Source organism: Theropithecus gelada, chromosome 14, assembly GCF_003255815.1.
Source record: "Theropithecus gelada isolate Dixy chromosome 14, Tgel_1.0, whole genome shotgun sequence".
NCBI lineage: Eukaryota > Metazoa > Chordata > Mammalia > Primates > Cercopithecidae > Theropithecus > Theropithecus gelada.
This window is the reverse complement of record NC_037682.1, coordinates 75573736-75594151: the sequence shown is the minus strand read 5'-3', so window position 1 is coordinate 75594151 and position 20416 is coordinate 75573736. Positions and strand designations below refer to the sequence as shown.

General features: G+C 38.3%; 1 protein-coding gene across 12 annotated transcripts in view; it reads left to right on the top strand.

The window, feature by feature from the left end:
• The window catches only part of DLG2 (discs large MAGUK scaffold protein 2), a 2171029-nt gene that overhangs the window by 2094829 nt on the left and 55784 nt on the right, over nucleotides 1–20416 (top strand). For all 12 annotated transcript variants that reach the window (XM_025355445.1, XM_025355443.1, XM_025355446.1 and 9 more), the window contains one exon: nucleotides 1964–2039. In XM_025355445.1, coding sequence (XP_025211230.1) covers nucleotides 1964–2039 — 76 coding nt within the window. The remainder of the gene's footprint in view (nucleotides 1–1963; nucleotides 2040–20416) is intronic.

Below are 20416 nucleotides of genomic sequence, written 5' to 3'. Positions count from 1 at the left end.
GCTGGTCTCGAACTCTTGACCTCAGGTGATCCACACCCGCCTTAGCCTCCCAATGTGCTGGGATTACAGGCGTGAGCCACCGCACCCGGCCTCACATTGTTTTAACGTATGATGTTAGATTTGAAAAATTTTGTTCAGCTGTTTCCACTCAGACATTCTACTCTCACACTGAAATAAATACGTTCTGCAATTCCATTCTGTAACTATAGAAACCCTGATCTTCACTGTGTTTCAGTTGGGAACACAAAAGAGCTCTCAGTTAGAAAGGAGTATGCTGTTAATTATTGATCTATGAATAGCTTAGACTTTATAAACCATTAAGTTTCTGTAGGTTCAGGTTTTTTCTTTCTCTTTTTCCCCCACATCTTTGAATTTAAAGCTAGAAATATTTAAACAAGAAGTCATGTTAAAACAATGCAATGAATATTATTTTTGCTGGACAATTATTTATTGAGGACTTGCTATAAAACACCATCAAGTGATAAGTGGGCTTGTACCTTAAGGTACATACAACCCTGTATATGCAGTGCAAATGTAAGTAAACACAAGGAAATCAAGATGTAATGCTGACATGGAGACTGTTCCAGTCAGAAAGGAGCAATCATGTCTAACTGGAGGGGCTCAGAAGAATCAGGGAAATATTTAGATTATTTTCCTCTTTTTCAACCCTGGCCTTCAAACAGGAAAGAGTCCAACCAATTTTATTTTCCTAATATTTCTCAAGCCTTTCCTACTCTTCTCCACCCCACTATCATTTCTCATTATTTCTTGCCTGGACTATGGCGACAGCTTTTAAATAGGCCCCCAACCTCCTCCTGCTCCTTCCCTCCTTCAGTCTATCTTCCACCTTGACCAGGGTTGTTTATTTTAAAGCTGATCTGATTTTATCACTTCGCTGCTTTATATCCTCTAAGAACTTACGATGATTCCCAAGGAAAAACCTCAAGTCCAAAATGTGGATGGATACCCTTTAAAAGGAGTCTGTCACCTCGCTAGCCTCACTGCCCCATCCTATATATCCCCTATGTACCCTGTACTAGAATCTTTCTGCAATCTTGTAGCTCACTCATATCTTCAGGTTGAGGCATGTGTTGTTCCTGCTGTGAAAAATCCCCCTGAAATTTCCCTACTGACAAACTCTTTCTAATCCTTCAGTCTCAGATAAATTGACATTTCCTCCAAGAAGCCCACCCTAATGCTTTCTAGTCTTCCTTTGTACCCTCCCAGTGAGATATGTGCTCCCACATTGATATCAGCCATCTTGTTCTACAGCATTTTCTGTGCTTGTTTACACCACTGTTCTTGCCAAAAGAACATTGCTAAGAATTCATTGCAGTCATGCTTTTAGAATATTTTTTCTTTGTTCCCCAACTCCTTGCTTGATGCATGGTAGGCAGTGATTAAGTGTTTAATGAATAAACGAAGTAGCAGGAAAACAATGAATCTGCAGAGATGACAGAAGGACATTGGGGAAAAGGAAAGTTCAAGATTATATATAACATGTTTGGTTAAAAATTGAAGCTAAATACACTAGTGTCCTTAAGGGGAAGAGAAGGAAAAACAAAGAAGAAAAGGGGAGGAGAGAAAAGGAGAGGGCAGGAAACACTTGTTTAGTCTCCAATATAGGTGTTCATCTTTGTGGACTGAGATTTCTTGAAACAGATTTTGATTTAATTATTTAAGCATTTAAATAACAAATATTATTTTTTTCTACCTCTCTGTTGCTTACAAATACCATGATGTGACTCTCAGTATTTGTATTGGAGTAATTTCAAGGGATGTGTTAGAAACTTAGAGACTTTGTACCAAGATTTTTTATATGGAACAAAGGAAGAGAAATATTTTAGAACACATTTTATTCAAGCTGCAAGGATTGGAGGAAAAAAATGTTCTTCACTTAATAAGGAACTTAGTCATAAATGCCTTGTCATGTGACAGACTCTTTATTCTCAATTTGCTTTAGGGTGGAAAGAAAGGAACGTGCCCGATTGAAGACAGTGAAGTTTAATGCCAAACCTGGAGTGATTGATTCGAAAGGGGTAGGTACAAAATGATGGAAACATCAAGTTCTCTCAGTTGCCATGGATTTAACTATAATTAACACATTTAGGCTTTCAGTAGCAAACAAATTATGAAGCTACCAGACAGTGGAGCACTGTTATAAGTATATTGCTGAAGTTAATAATATCATTTCTGATGAAATGGATTTATGGTAAATATATTTAAACACTGGGAGTAAAGCTGCAAGTGGTTAGCAGAAGCAATGTGTTGATGAAGGTGATGTAATGACTACAATGAAGAAGAACAAGATAGGTGGTTTTTGTTTCTTTTTTTCCTTTTAAATTAATGTGCTAAAAGGATGGATTTTATAAAAAGTATCTGCTCATCAGAAAATATATCTAGTCTGATTCACATTATGGAGCTAAGACTGTAGTCATAGAAACATGGATTATCTAATGAATACATGGATTGTTGTGACAGACATAGAAGAGAATTAATAACTAAAATTTAGCCATCAAAATTAGAATATTTAATCATATATGCATATGTACATCTTTTTAAAATAATAGCTTTGTAAGATAAAATTTGCATACAATGTAATTCACCCACTTAAAAAATACAATCCAGTGGTTTTTAGTGTATTTAGAATTATGCAACCATCACTACAATCAATTTTAGAGCATTTCATCACTCCATAAAGAAAACCTATATGCATTGACAGTCACCTCCCATTTCCCCATCCTCCCACCCCCACCCACCCCAACATAGGCAACCACTAATCTACTTTTTGTCCCTATGGATTTTCCTATTTTATATAAGTGAAATTATATACCATGTGGTCTTTTGTGGGTTTTTTTTTTTAACTTACATTATGTTTTCAAGATGCATTTGTGTTGTAGAATGTGTAAGTACTTCATTTCTTCTTATTGCCAAATAATATTCCATTATATGGATATGCCACATTTAATTTGTTCATTTATCAGTTGAAGGACATTTCAGTTGTTTCCAATTTGTAGTTGTTACGGATAATGCTGCTATGAACATTTGTGTACAAACATTTCTGTGACATGTTTTTATTTCCGTATGCCTAGGAGTGAGATTGTTGGATCATATAGCAACTCTATGCTTAACATTTTGAGGAACTGACAGGCTGTTTTCCAAAGTGGTTGCACCATTTTACATTTCCACAGCAATGTATGAGGGTCCCAATTTCTCCACATCCTTGTTATTATATGTCTTTCTGATTACAGCCATCTTAGTTGGTATGAAGTGTTATCTCATTGGGGTTTTGATTTCATTTCCTTAATGACTGCTGATATTGAGCATATTTTCATGTGCTTATTGGCTATTTGTATATATTATTTGGAGGAATGTTTATTGAGATCCTTTGCCCATTTTTAAATTGGGTTGTCTTGTTATTGTTGAGTTGTAGAAGTTCTTTATATAGTTGGGTTATTAATCCTTTATGAGATAAATGCTTTACAATATTTTCTCCCACTCTGTGGGTTGTCTTTTCATTTTCTTGATAGTGTTCTTTGTACACAAAAGGATCTAATTTTGGTGAAGTACAATGTGTGTATTTTTTCTTTTGTTGTTTTTGCTTTTGGTGTCATATCTAAGAAACCATTACCTAATGAAAGTCATAAAGATTTACATCATATTTTCTTCAATGAGTTTTATAATTTTAGCTCTTACATTTAGGTGTTTGATCCACGTTGAGTTAGTATTTGTACGTTGCATGAGTTAGGGTTCTGATTTCATTCTTTTGCATATGAATTGTCTTCTTAATTTCATTTTTGGATTCTTCATTGCAAATGTACAGAAATATGATTATTTTTATATATATATATATCAATCTTATATCCTGCAAACTTGCTACAGCCACAGTTTTTTAGTGAATTCCTCAGGGTTTTCTATATACAACATATACGTGCAAAAAGAGAGAGTTTTGCTTCTTTCCTTCAAATATGGATGCCTTTTTTCCTTGCTTAATTGCACCATCTAGAACCTTCAGTATAATGTTAGAAATGGCAAAAGCAGACATTTTTGTCTTATTCCTGACATTAACAGAACTGCATTCGGTCTTTCACCATGAATTATGATGTTAGCTGTGGCTCGTACACCTTTTTAAATCAATTCTTTGAAGAGATAATACTAGTATCGTATTGCTGTGTTGTAAAATAACTTTCCCCATCTTCTCGCTTCCTATTCTCTTTTTCTTCATATCCTTTTCTTTGCCTTTCTATCCTAACAATTGTAGCTTATTAATATCATACAGAATCACAAATTATGGTCAATTGCTGTCACCATGAAAAACAAGAAAAAGAAAAGCTATCATTTCTCAGGGATTTTGAGGCCCGAATTGTAGCACTGCCCTTTCTATTTCTAAGTAGAAGAATCATAAGGGAGCCCAGTCATTGACATAATAATTTACCCTCCTGTAAAATATTCAAGTGAAATGAAAATTTATTGAAACATAGGATGTCATTATAAGTAGAAGTGAGGGTATGTGACATCATGACATAAAGTCCTTTCAAACAAATACTACTTGTATACAAGAGGTAGAATTTTTTTCCATGATTCCTGGTGAGAAATTAAGGATAGACCTCCTATTTGTTTGAGATAGATGGATGATAGATAGATAGATAGATAGATAGATAGATAGATAGATACATAGATAATAGATAGATAGATAGATAGATAGATAGATAGATAGATAGATAGATAAATAGACAGACAGAGAGAGTTGGCTACATGGGAGAGGATTTTTATTGAATACCTACCATGTGCCAGAAACAGGACTAGAACATTAGAAGGACACAAAGTCTAGCATAGGCCCTTTTCCCCAAGAGCTCCTAACATCAGTGAGAGGCCAGATATCTTTTCAGTAAGGCTGAAACATATATGATGTGCTTTTTAATCATACATCTTAAACACCATTAGGTATTTGCCAAAGAATAGATTGTAAATTATTAGAACTTGGCTATTGAAAGAAAGGAATAATCATCTGGGAAGGGAAGCCCTGAATGGAAAATCAGGAGGGTCAATAACCTGGGTTCTGGTTTCAGCTCACTACTAAGTCACTATTGTTCTTTGGCCCTTATTAGCAAAATAAAACCTTTAAACTACGTCAGGGATGTCAAACAAGTTTCATCTCCTAAGTACACTAATGGATTGATAGTTTATATCTAGAGTATTGTTTTGAAAAAGGATTCTGAGGCCATATATGATCTTAGAAGGAAAAAAGAGTGCCATGATTGAGTCATCTCTAGCACAACATTGGGAATTATTCTCTATTTGCAGTTGCTGGATTCGATGATTTTTTAGGGTATCTTATGTTAGTAACTCTCCATGAGATTTACTCATGCACTAATTAGTAATAAATCAAAGTTTTCCAAATTCCTATGAGAAAATACATTAATAAGAAGACTTGTCCAGAAGTAGAAAGCAAAGGACCACTAACACGAGATAAAATGCACTGAGGAAAGGAGAGAACAACTACGTGGAGAGTTGGGAAAGCTCGGTCAGGAGATGCCACTCACTTTGAACTAAAGGCAAGGACTACAGTAATAAGTCATTGATGCAGAAGCCTCATTCTCTGGGACCTTGGAATAAATTCAGCATAAAGTGGGGAGGAAAATTGTCTGGAATGAGAAGGATAATAGGGTGTTTTAAATAACCTTATCATTAGCTGGCATTTTCAGAGCATTGTGAAATGTCCTGAGGAGCCCAGAGTGAAAGCCAAGGTTACTCCCCTGGAGGAGCTTAGATTAAATTAGTGTCTGTGAAAGCAGGCTGTGACAAGAGCCTTAGTAGTATGTACACGAGCTATAAGAATTTAAATTAATCGTCACAGGAATGACCAGAGAGCACTTTATAGATGAACTTGGACTTTAATGTGACTGTCAGTGCTTGAGTTACTTTTCCAGAACTCTTCATTGATTGCAATAACATTGAATGCTGCAAAACACCAGGCACTATGCTGGGTATCTTCTATTGTGGCAAAAAAAAAAAAAAATATATATATATATATATAGGATCTTTCATCGCAACAGGCTCGAAAAGAGAAATATAAGCAGTCAAGCAATAATAATACAGCATCACTAATGTTTTCCATAAATTTAGGAGATCAACAGTCTTTATTTTAAAAATCAGGAGCCTGAGCCTCAGGAAGATTAACTAGCTTGCCTAAGATCACACAGTTAGTAGGTGCAAGCATCAGGTTGAGATCATCTTGACAACAGAAGCCTGCCCTTTCCATTACTCCACACTATACCTGATTTTGTTGAAGCCAGAGGAAGTACAGCATTACAAATATGCCTTAGGTAAAAGAGAAGGCTTCAAAGAGGCAATATTTGAACGAGATCTTAGATTTTCAGTAGGAGTTTGCCACATACATAGGAAAAAGCATGAACATGATAGTGGAAATTGCAGACATGTTAGAATAGGGTTAAGCAAGTCAAGGACAGCAGTGTGCAAAGGTCATGATGGGAGTTGTAGCAAATGGGGTTGACAAAGAAGGTAAGAAAGGCCAGAAAGCTTGTATGGAAGGCCTGGCTATGAGGTTAGAAGCTTATTGGATTTTGAAAGTATACATGAAGAATCTGAGGTTCTTCATTTGAAAGTGCTCATCTGCTACAAATGAAATACCCAGGATTTCTATCCACTCTATGTGCCTTTAAAAAGTCTATGTCTACACATGCAAAGAAAAGTGGACTATTGTGTCAGTAGCCTAGATAAATCCAACCTATGCAGACCCCTTCAAAAACTTCAAACAGCCATCTATTTGGATAGGTCTCCCTAAGACCCATCTCAATGCCCCAGATAGCAATGCAATCAAGCTCCCCTGGGAATGTATATTAAGTTCCTAATGAGTCTCTAGTCAAACCAGCCTCTAGTGAAAACTTAAGCATCCCTTAATTTCTTTTATTGTCCTTCTACCTTTTTTTAAAATCAATTTCATCATTAACCAGCCATTCTGTTACTTATTGAGAGGTTTAGGAAATTGCATAACCTTCAGAATAAAGCTGTTCTGCATTGAAAAATCAATGACTATTTAGTGATTTATGCAAAACTTCTTTTTTAAGTATATAAAAAAAGGAAATATATGTAAGAGAGAGTATGAGAGACTTATCAGTATCCTTACTATATGTCAGCAATGTGCAATGTGTAAGTGTCCCTTTTACACCATAAACCCTTTCTAAAGTAAGGTATGGAATAAATAAATAAATAGTCCTATTTATCCTTGGACTGGGACAGAACAGAGATGATAGTTGTTATTCAAAGTAATATGAGTACCTGTTATAAAAACCTAGACAGTTTACATACACCGCTCTTTTAAAAACAAAATTGAGACAAGGTCTCTCTCTGTTGCCCAGGATGGTCTCAAGCTTTTGGGCTTAAGCAATCCTCCTGCTTTGGCCTCCCAAAGTGCTGGAATCCCACAATGCCCAGCATACATACATCTCTTAATCACCACAAGACTTCAAAGGAAATTATTTATTTCCTCTTTATAGACTTAAAGAAACTGAGGCTTAGAGAGGTGAAGAAACCTGAATACATGTCTGACTGATTCCAAAGTTCACAATCTGTTCACTATAGCATGCTTTCTTTTTTATTGACATCATGTAACACTTGTGCAATTTAAGAAAAATAAAGAAGTAAATTGAATTGAGTTTAGCTTTGTCAAAACCTAACTTGGGCATAAACTTAAATCCTGAGGAGAAGCTGGTTTTCCTAAACGATGCACATCTTTCTGAAGGAGAACATTCTAAAGTGAGCTCAGAGCTACACATTTTCTCACTGTGGCCTGCTAAAATAAAATGAGGGAACAAGTCTTGGTAAGTGAGTTCATTCATTTATTTAATAAACCTTTACTAGATCCAATACAAGGCAGCTTGATAAGTAATGTGGAGGTGTAAAGATGAATAAATCATGGTCACTGACCTGACGGAGCAGGTCTTCTGGGGGAGAGAATGAGTGTCTACAGGGAGGAAGTGATTAATACCAAAGGAGATGGGCAGAAAACATGTTTTCAGTCCAGAAAAGGAGATTCCAGCTTGAATTAGGGGACGCTGAAGGATTAGGAAAATAGGGACTGGGGTTAGAAGTAAGATACAGAATAAGTATGAAATAAAACATGGTTCACTTTCATTACAAGGAACAATTTGTGAAGGAGAATGAAAGGACTCAGAACTGGAAAGTTAGACTCAGGTCAGTTCTGATGCCTAAAATTTTCCAGGAAACTTATACTTTATCTTGTAAACAATAAAGAATTTTAAGGGTTGTGACCAACCAGACTAGTTGATTTTCTCTGGGCTAATAGCCTGAAGGTACCTATATCATTGCCTATACATGCTGCATTATGAGGTCCTTTTAGGCAAAGATCTGAACCTGCTCACCGTTGTGCCCCAGCACCTAGCACGATGTCTACCTGAAACATACTAGCTACTCAATGCATTCTTCTTAGGGCAAAGGGAATGGAATGTTCAGAAGTGGGTTTCTGAGAGATCAGTCTGGGAGCTGTGGGAAGGAAAGGTTGGAGGAGAGAGAGAGACTGACAGTAGGAGATGTTTGAGAAAGCTATTACAATGTTCTGGGTGTAAGATTCTGAAAACCTGAACTCAAAACAGCGGCAATAGGAAAGCAAAACAGGAAACCATTTCTAAAGAGATCAGAGAGGACTATCATCCTTGGACATTTGTCCCGATTGTTCCTAGTAATATTCTATTTCTTTTTCCAAAGCCTTACCCTTTAAGAGGAGATGTTGATTATGAGAGAGGGGATGGGGCAGAAGCTACAGTGATAGGTCGATAGCAAACTCCCAAAATCAAACTGCAGCTGGCATTGAGAAATCTCATTTCTATTTCATAGATTCTTAGAACTTTCCATACGACCACTGACTTCATTTACAAATGAAGAAACTGAGACTCATTTCTCTGGGACACACAGAGAGCTGGTAGTAGAACCTGCTATTGTGTCACTTATCAAAAAATCAGTATGTCAGTATTTCGTTAGCAAGATGGGAATTATATTTGCTTCACCAGAGTGAGTTATGGGGATTGATTTTGTCACAGCTTCAAAGTGACATTTTGACAAAAGAAATGTCATTACTGCCCTCAAAAGAAAGTTCTTTAATGGAGCCGGTCTTGGAATGGCCAGAGCTAGGCAAAGATCTTAAATGTCCAGACGTGACCTAGAGATCTACCAAGGAGAGGTGGAAGGAGAGCCACACTGCTGCACTCCAGGGGATATCAGGAAGGCAGGCTTTGCCCTCAAGGTGAATAAACTCAGAAGAGGCTGCTCTTTGATGTCTTTGTTATTAATTTTCTTATTCCGAGCCTTCTAACACCTTCCTCACTGGTCTTCCTGGCTCACCTTTCCTCTCGGATTCTTTCCCTATACTGCATGCAGTGTGGTTTTAACCAGTCTTATATTTTTATATATAAAGAACAAAGATAGGCATATGTCCAGGGAATTTTGCAGCTTCAATAGCCCAACATGGGGACACTTTCTAACTTGTTATATTTTTCTTAGAATGTGATAATCACATCTATCCAAACCTTGAGTTCCCATGTCCACTGAGAACCACCTGAGCCACCACACAGATAATTGTCTGATCAAGATGTACTAGTGGCTTTTCTGCAAATGGTTCTCAGAGGAAACCCCAGTCAAGTCTCCATGTCTGAGACATGTTAAGGCGTGTCCTATGTAAACCCTGAAAGCTGATGGAACACAAGGAACATTTTGGGATGAAAAAGTTCATATTATTTTATGTATTCCTCATAGTCTATTTATTTGTCTCAAGTTGCTGATGGGGAAACTGCTATTCTGTGGAATGGTATGGAGAATAAACTATATTCCTTATGTATTTTTGTGTACATGTGTTTCTGCCACTTGGATTCAAAAAGCACTGCCATTGAAACTGTCAAGTTAATCTGCAACCTTATATACAAAATGTATTATAATTTATAATTGAAAAATCTGTTCACTGTACATACACACATACACATACTCATGTTTATAATATATTTTAGTTTCTAAAAGAGATATCATTCAAAATGAACCTTGAAGAATCAGTAAAATCTAATCAGGTGTAAAAAGATGAAAAGAGTGTTGTTGGCAGGAAACAGCCCAGTGTTTTCAGGGAAGCCAAGGAAGCTTAACATTACTTAAGTGCAAAGCATAAGTACAGAGCTTCAAGTGTCCAGCGATAACGCAGAGAAGTTAGAAACCAGGTCATGAAGGTCCTCCATCTTGACGGCAGTGGAAAGCCTTGGGAGGAATTTAGTAGAGGTTAGATTAGAGTTTAGCAGATCACTTTGCTGTGGTGTGAAATAAATTTCCAGAGAGAGGCAGCCTCAGAGGGCAGGGGTCCATTTCAATAATTCAGGTAAGACATGGAAAAGACCTGACCAAGGACCACAGAGTAGCTGTGGAGAGAAGAAACCAGAAAATTTTCAGCAGGAAAAAAAAAAAAAAGTATATCCTGCAGCATCTACATCAGAATAAGCTGACGTGCTTATTAAAAATGGAGATGACCAGGCTCAACCCCTGTCCTGCAGGATCAGAATCTCTGGGGATAGGGGCAGGAAAGCTGCATTTTAACAAGCTCCCCAGAGATTTTGTTAGGCATGCTACTAATTTGAGATACACAGGCACAGTGGAAAAGTTTGGAATTAGACACAAGAACCAACTCCTATCAATTATCATAATTTATCTAAGCCTAATATATAAAAATAGAAATCATATTAAAAGATACAATATATGTAAAGTACTAAGAAATATTCGTCTATCTTTTGCCCACCCCTACCCACAAGCACATATCTCTTAAACTCTCACCCTTATAAGGCTAGAATGAGAAACTTCCTAACAGTACTCTTTTCTTTAGATTCCAAATCTCCTTTTGCACAGAGGAAGAAGGGAGAGTTGCCAAAACTGCGCTTCGTGTATTTACATAAGGTGTTTTTGATCTTGCGCTTGTTTAGTTGGGGAGAGAAGTTACCACTGGCTGACTCTAATGGGCAGGAAGATGGAGCTTGGCAGCAGGACTGATTTCTCAACCCTTCCCCCTGCCCCTGCCATTGGCTGCAAATCCAGATGGTTTCTGAGTTCTCTGCTATCTTGTGTAGCTACCTATAGGAGTTTCCAGAAGAACACACTTGATCAGTGCTTATTGCTTTGGAGAACCATTGCATCTCATTTAGGATACCAGTTACTCTGAACATCTTTAGATTTGTTATTTTCTACATATTATTTTTATAACCATTGCTCATTTGCTCCTAACGGTAATCCTGTGAGGTAAATATTATAAATATGCCCATTTTGCAGATAAGAAAACTGAAGTTTTGAAAGGATAGATAAATTACCCAAGCTCCTACAGCTGGTAAGTGGCAGAGCTGGGCCCTGCATGACATATTGTTATTGTGCAAGCAAAACAAAATAATTTATTCTTTAGAGGATTTTTACATATGAACTAATTCCAGATGTTATTAGCATAGCTAATTCTATCCATTCAAGTAGTGATGGTAAGACTAAAGTAATATAAATAGGAGTTGTATAATATGTGGTTATGTAATATAAATAACAGGTATAGTTTTATCAGATGAGAACACTGAGCTTTTATTAAATCTTCTTTTCATCATTAATTCAAGGTAGGTATTATTCAGAAAATTTAGCTCAACCCATTTCTACTTTGGGAATTATTAAAGAATAAATTCTGATTCACTATAGGACTTCCTTTCATCTGACTCTATAGTAATAGGCCTACAGTCATACCTTTGAGCTTGCAGGTTTCACTTTACAAAAGTTTTTAACTATCTCAAAGCTAAAACATCAACGCTGAAAGATAAAGATGCAGAAGTGAATGTCCAGTCATCTGACTTCCTCACTATGGTAATTATAGCCAGACTCTTAGCAAGTAAAAATAGTATATCTTGCCTTTTAACTATACACTGTGTTTACATGTGGGTAAAAAGGTTTTATTTAAAAAATAATAGCTCATGTAATGTCTGGAAAGAGTTTCAGCAACAGCTTCCAATATGTTCTTAATATTTATAAAAATACCTAATTACCTTACGTTTTGATTTAAAAAGGCGGGGGGGCTCTAAAATCAGACTATCCTATTCTTAACTTTTCTGACTATATGACCTGGAGCAAATAGCTTCTCTTTCTGAAATGTGATTTTTCAACTATAATAATAAACTCTGGAGAATAGATAGCAAGTTCCTTGAAGGCCAGGACTATTGACTTATGTAGGGACTAAAATAGTTCATGGCACTCAACCAATAAGTATTGAATTAAATAATGTGAGAATAAAGAACATGGTATATTAGGAGAAAAATCATGTAAATTAGAAGGTGCAGCTCACTTTTTTTTTTTTTTTTTTTTTTTTTTTTGCTATAGCTTGTGAATGCAGAACTGAATAATTTATTGTTGCCTTTAGAGGAAGGTTCTCTTGATCTGAGTGTTACTTTTATTTCAATAAATAGGTTTTGAGTTTCCTGTATGCACTGGATACTGCTCTGGCCACTGGGTAGAGACACAGATGAATAAGACCCCACCTCTGCCATCCCAAGACTTTCTTTTTGGTACACACCACACACATACATATACACACAGCTATAGCATAAGGCAAAAAAATTTAGCAAAACATGAATGAGTCTTAAGGGGTATTCAAATAGGAGGAAGAGCCTACTCCATGTGAGAGCAATTAAGAAAGGGTTCCAAGAAAAGGTAGCATTTTAGCTAAGTCTCTGAGGAGTAAGTGCACTTTAACACTTAGAAAACAGCAGGAGCAAAAGTAAACAAATAGAGAGGGTATCTGGTGAGACCAGCGAGTATTCCATTCAATGGGTGCACACAGTGGGGCAGCGGTAAGGTTGTAAGCATAGTTTGAGGCCCATTAACAGAGGGCATTAAGTATTCCTTTAAAATTTTTGAAGAGGCTATTCTTTGGGTCCTGGGGAGCCCTTCAAGGTTATTGGATGGAGGAGTGACAGGCTGTGTTTGTGAATAAAGAGGTTGACTCTTGCTGGGAGGATGAATGGTGGGGACTTGGGAGTGACTGGAGTAGGGAGACACCTAGGGGAGGACGTTGGGATGACTCAGGGGAGAAATCATAGAGGCTACATCCTAGGAATTGAAGGGAGCCCACAGATGGCAATGGCATGTAGGGGAGACTGTTAAAAATATCATTCATGAACATGTGAGGGACCCTGAACAGAATGAGTTACCAGTTGGTAGAGAAGGGATAAAAGACAAATGGTGCAAAGTAATTGCCCACTAGGAGGATGGTGGAAAGGAGAATAAACTTGGCAGAGCCCAGACTAGAAATTAAAATTGTATGTATGCTGTCAGATCTATCCTCTAGCAGGCATCTCCCCAACACCTCACCCCAATACATTTGCCTTACCTGGCAAATCAAGTCTGTAGCATTAAGTAACTGCTATGTGTTATCAGAAATCAATGGCAGTTTATGCATGATACTGAAATAACCACCAAATTAAACTGAAAACCAACCCAGGTCAGAATAAATAAAATTGTCACTAAAAGAAACTTCTTAAAATTGAAACTAATTTTAGATTGATTGCCAGGTTAAAACCAGAAAACTGGCTCTGATAAATCCACTTCTCCCCAAGGACTAAAATTCTTTGTGGATACTGGAAAATAAGTCCTTGTATTTGCAGAGCACTTTCATACCTTATCCATTTGACAAATAAAAAGGCAGGGTCAGAGGAAATAAGTGACCTCTCTGCAGTCACACAGCCAGACACTGTTCTTTGGAGGCCCATGAATATTTATTTAGTATACAGTTTCGTTTAATTTGTGAAGGTTTACAAGACATCTTTCATGTCCAGCACTGTACTAGGGCCTGGGGGAAAACAAGGACACCTGAGCCTTTGCCCTTGCTCTTGGCAAACATTAAATGGTCTGGAAAAGATTTGGATTTCCTTTGAAGTTGGCACTCTCGATACATGATCTGTTCTTCTTAGGCAGTCAACAAACTTAGTACTGCCATCCCAGCTATGCCACTGGCCGTGTCATCTGAGACAGACCAACTGCTCCTCTGTAAAGTGGGTCATGTAAGAGGGGTAAACTTACCTCATTAAGAGGCAAGCTACACCAGAGTCATAGCATGAAGGCTATTGAGTCAAATCAAAATTGTACCTCTCAAGAAAAACATCCATGTGTAGCCCACTCTATCCATCTATCTATCTATCTATCTATCTATCTATCTACCCACCTGTCTGTCTATCTACCTACCTACCTACCTACCTACCTACCTACCTATCTATCGGTCTATCCTCCTACCTACCTAGCTAGCTATCTTTCTATCTATGACAACACAGTAAGCACCATGAATCTGGCACCTAATGTGAAAGCATGAAACAATGAAAGGTATATCATGACTAAGGATTATGATTTGTCCCTTTCTGTGCACTTGAAGTCCCTGTAAGAGAAAAAGAGAAAAATAATTTCCATACTCCAGGGCTATTGGTATACATAGGCAACAATGGGGAAGCTATGAGAAACATCTTTTATTTGTTAGTCGTGATCACCGTAATGCAGTTTCCATTCATTCACAGAGTTCTGAGAAATTTGAGTGACACAACTACCAAGTGAGAACTTTTCCAATGGCTGCCTCAAATTTATTACAAGCACTTGTCAGTATAAGTGAAAGCCTATCTCACTTGAAAATAAGTAAAAAGTTTGCAGATATGCCATTTGCCTTTTATGTTTTGACAACTTCATGAACATTTGTAAAGATTTTATTAACACTTCCTGTTTGAGTACTCTTGTTGTGGTGGGTTTTCCTGGAAGACCCCAAGAAGCCACCATTTCGCTCTATAATTGACTTGTGCTCACCCAAAGAATTAATACCATAATGAATTTGGGGCAGGAGGTCAATGTGAATGACAAACCTGGTCACTCCTTATTCATGCAGAAGGATTCTGTGAACACCTCCCAAGTCTGCTGGCTCTAGGTGAAGTGGAGTCTAAGCCCAAATGACAGTCAGAAAAAGACACATATGAATCTACGATTGCTAATGAATGGAATGATTGCTTTGTTGCAGGTAAAAGCTCCCCATGACCCAGCTCATCCCATGAGCTGCCTGAACTTCTGTGTTTATCCCCTTCTCAGTAATAGGCAAAGCTCACATTTGGCAAATAAAGAATTGACTTTGATTAGTATTTTTTAAATGTGATAATAATACAACTGATGTTTTTTGAAGATTACATATAAGCCAGGTGTTTTTGCTAAATATAAGGATTTTTCTCATTAAATCTTCACAAGAATCCCATGAGGTGAAGAACATAGGGTCCCCTTTTAAAGAAAATAATATTTCTGGGCGCCCCTGACCCCAAGTGTTGACTAAATCTTTTTATGATGATGTTACCTAAATACATAAAAAACACAAAATTAGGGGCAAATACCTTATAGCTCTTATATCATCTATCGTGTTCAAATAAATTTACAAATTAAACACCATATATGTAACATTAGTATATTGTAACAACAAAATTCAAAATTACAGTGTTAGTGTGATTAGTGATACTTTAGTAAAACTAAATCTTCTTCCACAACGTAATCATGGTTGTGGTTGCTGTGTGGAAATTTTGGAGTTGCACCTGCTGAGTGCTAGGGAAGAGTCAGTTCTCTCACCACTGTTTCTCTAAAGTACACCGCAGTGCAGAACCACTGCAAAGGCCCCTTCTGGGTCTTACTCCATACCATTTACCCAGCCCCTAGAGCTGAGACTGGCACCTTGGAGTCATTGAATGAATAATTATGGACCTCAGTTATACTACAGACATCCTGTGTGGCTGCTCTCTCTGCACTGTGTTTAAGTTCCTGACCCCACACTTGAGGGGTTTTCTTGCCTAGTTGCACAGTGCTCAGCTGTACTCTCTTGGAATTGTCAGCAGATAGCTGCCTGGAGCGACCCCTCAGTCCAGCCCCCTCCCACATTGAATTGGCTATTTTAAATCTATGAGCTCAGAAACCCCAGAAACAAGCTTCTTTTTTTTATTTATCTTTAATTCTCATTTTTACCATTTTTAATTTCATCTCACATCATAGTAAGTACAAATACACACACACACACACACACACACACACACACACACATATGCCTAAGACTTTGACAGGTAGATTTTGTCAACTGTGCAGCTCTGCTTCTTTGGGATTTATAATTCAGATACTTAAAGTTGCTGGTTAAATGATTAAAGAATGGTTTCTGAACCGCACATGCGATTTCTATAGAAAAATTTGTATTACTCGTTTATTGCTTATTTCTTGAACAGGAGTAGATATTTAGAATTACCGTATGTAACTAAGGTGTTCCCCACACTCCAAGCCAGAACTGCCTCTCAAACGTCTTTCCCACCATTTCTCTGAGCTCCAGCCCTCCCCAAATCCTACCTTTCATCAGTGCAGCTTCTTACCATTGCTCAGTCACACAGGATTGGGGGAGAGAAGAGGGCAGAAGGGGTGGCTTTGCACCTTCCCATTGGGCAGGCCTTTCCTCTGCCTGAACTGTGCTTTGCTAGTTCTCTACCTGACAAACTCCTACTCATTCTTTAATTCCCAGCTAAAATGGTCCTCTGAGCTGTCTCCAGCTGCCCCAGCCAGCTTCCCCTGGCTCCCTCCATGGTGCCCTCACAACCTGTTGTACAAATTTCCATCATAGCAATTATTGCACACTGTGAGCTCTTCCCTTTGTGTTACCTATGCTTACTATAGCCATGTGGCTGCATAAGGGACATACGTAGGGAAATAAGACTCAGCAACACATCCCATTCAACAAGAGGCAGCATAAGAAATGGTAAGTTTTTAAGCCAGGTGCAATGGCTCTTGCCTGTAGTCCCAGCTACTTGGGAGGCTGAGGTGAGAGAATTGCTTGAGACCAGGAGTCTGAGTCTAGCCTGGGCAACATAATGAGACCCTGGCTCTTTAAAAAAAAAAAAAAAAAAAAAAAAAAAGTGTACTTCTTTTACATTCCCTCTTCCCAGAGGGGGAAGCTTTTTCTAATTTATACAGGTACTTTTTGCTATTGGAGGGCTGAGTGTAATATTTGGCAAAAACAATCATTGCTTATCTAATAATAATAAAAATACTTATCATTTATTAACCATTTACCATGCTAACCCCTTTTATGCCTGGTTCCATTTAACACTACAATAGCCTATGATGGAGGTAACAGCGCCCCATTTCTCTGAAATCTTCACATAGTGGATACTGCTGTCAAATAAATTATCTTCTGCTAGGATGAGCTCCACTGACATGAGACTTGAGAATGAGTAGAGAGTAAAAATGTCATTTATTAGACACAATTTTCCAGGCACTGTGCTAAGCACTGCAAGTGCATTTACTCGTAAGTGGAATGCAATTGTTATGTGAATGGCATGTCCAATCAAGGTGCAAAAATTCCTCCCCAGGCAGAAGAAGCATTGAAGGAAAACAATAGCATGTTCTCTCTGGCTTTAAAGTGACGATTGGTTTACAGTAAGAGACTCATCCAGTGATCACTAGTGTCTAGTCAGAAATAAGAATGAACCTGCTGGGCTGTGAAGTCAGCATGGATAGGAAAGAGAGAGAGAGAGAGAGAGTGTGTGTGTGTGTGTGTGTGTGTTTGAGCAAGTGAGAGGAAGACAGAGAGGGTTTTTTTTCTCAAAACGTAGTATTGGGGGGCAGTTTGAGGTGTTTATTTCCTTGAAGTGTGTTTATGTATCTTCATGGCTTCTATCTCTAAAATCTTAGAGGAATTTAAATCCCAGCCAAGTGGGGATATATACTTTTATCAGCTAGTATTCCAAGTTTAGCAAGCAATGTTTGATTTTTCTCTTCCAAAAAAAAATGGATGGTTCAGAAACCTTTGAGCCACTCACATGCTCTCACATTATAAATGTGATTGACTCCTCTGACTGGCCCTGCTTGTCACAGAAAACACAATCCACTTGCATTTAGCATCTGAAAGGTACCTCAGGGAAATGTTTAGATGGAAGACACAGTGAGGGCTATACCGAAGAGCCTGAGACACAAAACAAGGGGCCTGTGTTCTCATCCCACCCCTCCACTCTCCTGCTGCATGACCAAACTCCCTAGTGAGAGTCCTAATCCTCGTGACGCATCCTGCTAAAATGAGGCTGGGAGTCTCAGCTGTAATGGATTTGCCTCTATTTGCAAGTTCCCCCTCCTTTCATTGAAGCAGGAAGTGAGAATTATTCAATCAGTCACAACATTATAATGAATTCTGTTTATGATTACACTTGATTTATTGGTTTGCCCTTAATCACTCCTCGGACATGAATGCTGCAAGTGACCTCTTATGCTCTGAGTCTGGAGTGACATCAGATGGTGGGGGGTAAAGAGCACACTGTCAGCTCCTGAAACTGAGTCATCAGCCAAGAGGGTAAAGCTGAATACCTCTCCTATCTGAAGGAGGGAGTGGGGGAAGGAATGAGGGGAAGTAGAAAGAAAGAACATCTTCCTAGTGTAGAATCTGAATGCTGTAAAGGACCATGAGGGTCATCTCACTTAACTCCCTGATGGACAGAAGAGGAAGCTGATGTTCAGGGAGCAAAAGTGACTTTCCTAAGCTCACATAGATAAGGAGGACCCAGGCCAGGGCCAGGAATCTTGCCTGTGATTTGCACCATATTTATAGCTTAAATATTTGCCTATTGGCCTTCACTAGACATTAAGCCCCATAAGCAAAGTATCTTGTCTGTGTTAGTTCACAGCTGTATTCCAGCCCCTAGTGTGAGCCTCCAAACTACACACTCAAGAAATAATTGATGAATGAAGAGATGCACCAAAACTTATGCCCAGATCTCACATCTCTCAGCCCTTTCAGCTAGCACTTTCTCCCAAGACATCTCTAATATACCTTGTGAGTTTTTAACAGGATATTAAGGGGGAGTTGTATCAAAAGTAGAAACTGTTCCAAATAAATCTATTCAACCTGGATGTTCTTTGTCTATAACCCATTACTTACAACATACACTAACTCACAAGGTATATTTCTTGATTCAGTCTTGAAATGTGAGCAAGGTTAATTTGACTTAGACAAAAGAAATGGCTTGAAAGATGGAGTACCATAAGAGATGGGGTACCATACGTCTGAGAGATGGAGTACCGTGGAGTACCATGAGGAGTAGTCAAAAAGGGAAAAGCACTGTGAATTTTGCCTTCTGAAGTAGGCGTGTAGCTACTGCATTTCTGAAAGTAACTTGTGATAGAGGAAGGAAAATATGCTCCGTAGGTGGAGAGATTTGGGTTCCAGTTAGGACTTTCCTGTTCTAGATTTGTGACCTTGAACAAGTTACCACTGAGCCTCATTACAAGTGGTGATGACAATGTGAAGTAGGCATTATTATTAAATTCACGATGCAGATGAAGAAAATGAATCCTAAAAAAGTTAAATAACTAGTCTACGGTCAGACGGCCAGTGATTTGAATCAAACTTATTAGCAAGGACTCTCAAAAAGAAAATGTGTCTAATAGAGAAGCAGTGTACCTGGCCCTGTCTGACCCCAGATTGGGCTCTTGTCCCTGCCTTGTGCACTTTCCTCACTTAACAAATGCCTGGGAGCACGTAATCACACTGGCCTCACCCTGTAACATCACATGACTACATTTGAACAAACTATATTATGAAATAGTCATTGACCTCTCCCTTCCTGCCTGTAATAGGTCACAGCATCTGTTCCCCTACTAGAGACAACCAGCTATTAACCAATTCTTCCCTCAGCTAACATTGCTTAGGCAACTACTGTGTACTCAGCATCTGCTAAGCCCTGAAAGAATCCAAACTGAAAACAAAATAGTAGTGAAGTTTGGTCTTTGGAGTCCAAGACAGCTGAGTTTGAATCCCAGTCCTGCCATTTGCCAGCTAGGCAAAATTATGTTATCTCTCTAAGCCTCAGTTTTCTCATTTGTATTGTAGATTTATATAGAAAGAAGTATTTGTGTTGTGTTTGTATGTATGTGTTTGCCTGTGTGTGTATATGTCATAGTATTGTAGGGAGGATTCCATGAGATAATTAGTGCAAAAAGTTTAAGAAGGTATGTACTGATAATGGCACAGAAGAGAGCTCAATAAGTATTAGTTGCTATTATTATTATTAAGAATGTATATTCTGGCTGGGCACAGTGGCTCACGCCTGTAATCCCAGCACTTTGGGAGGCCAAGGCAGGTGGATCACGAGGTCAGCAGATCGAGACCATCCTGGCTAACATGGTGAAACTCCGTATCTATCTACTTTAAAAAAAAAAAAAAATTAGGCCGGGCATGGTGGTGGGCACCTGTAGTCCCAGCTATTCAGGAGGCTGAGGTAGAAGAATGGTGTGAACCCAGGAGGCGGAGTCTGCAGTGAGCCTAGATCGCACCACTGCACTCCAGCCTGGGCGA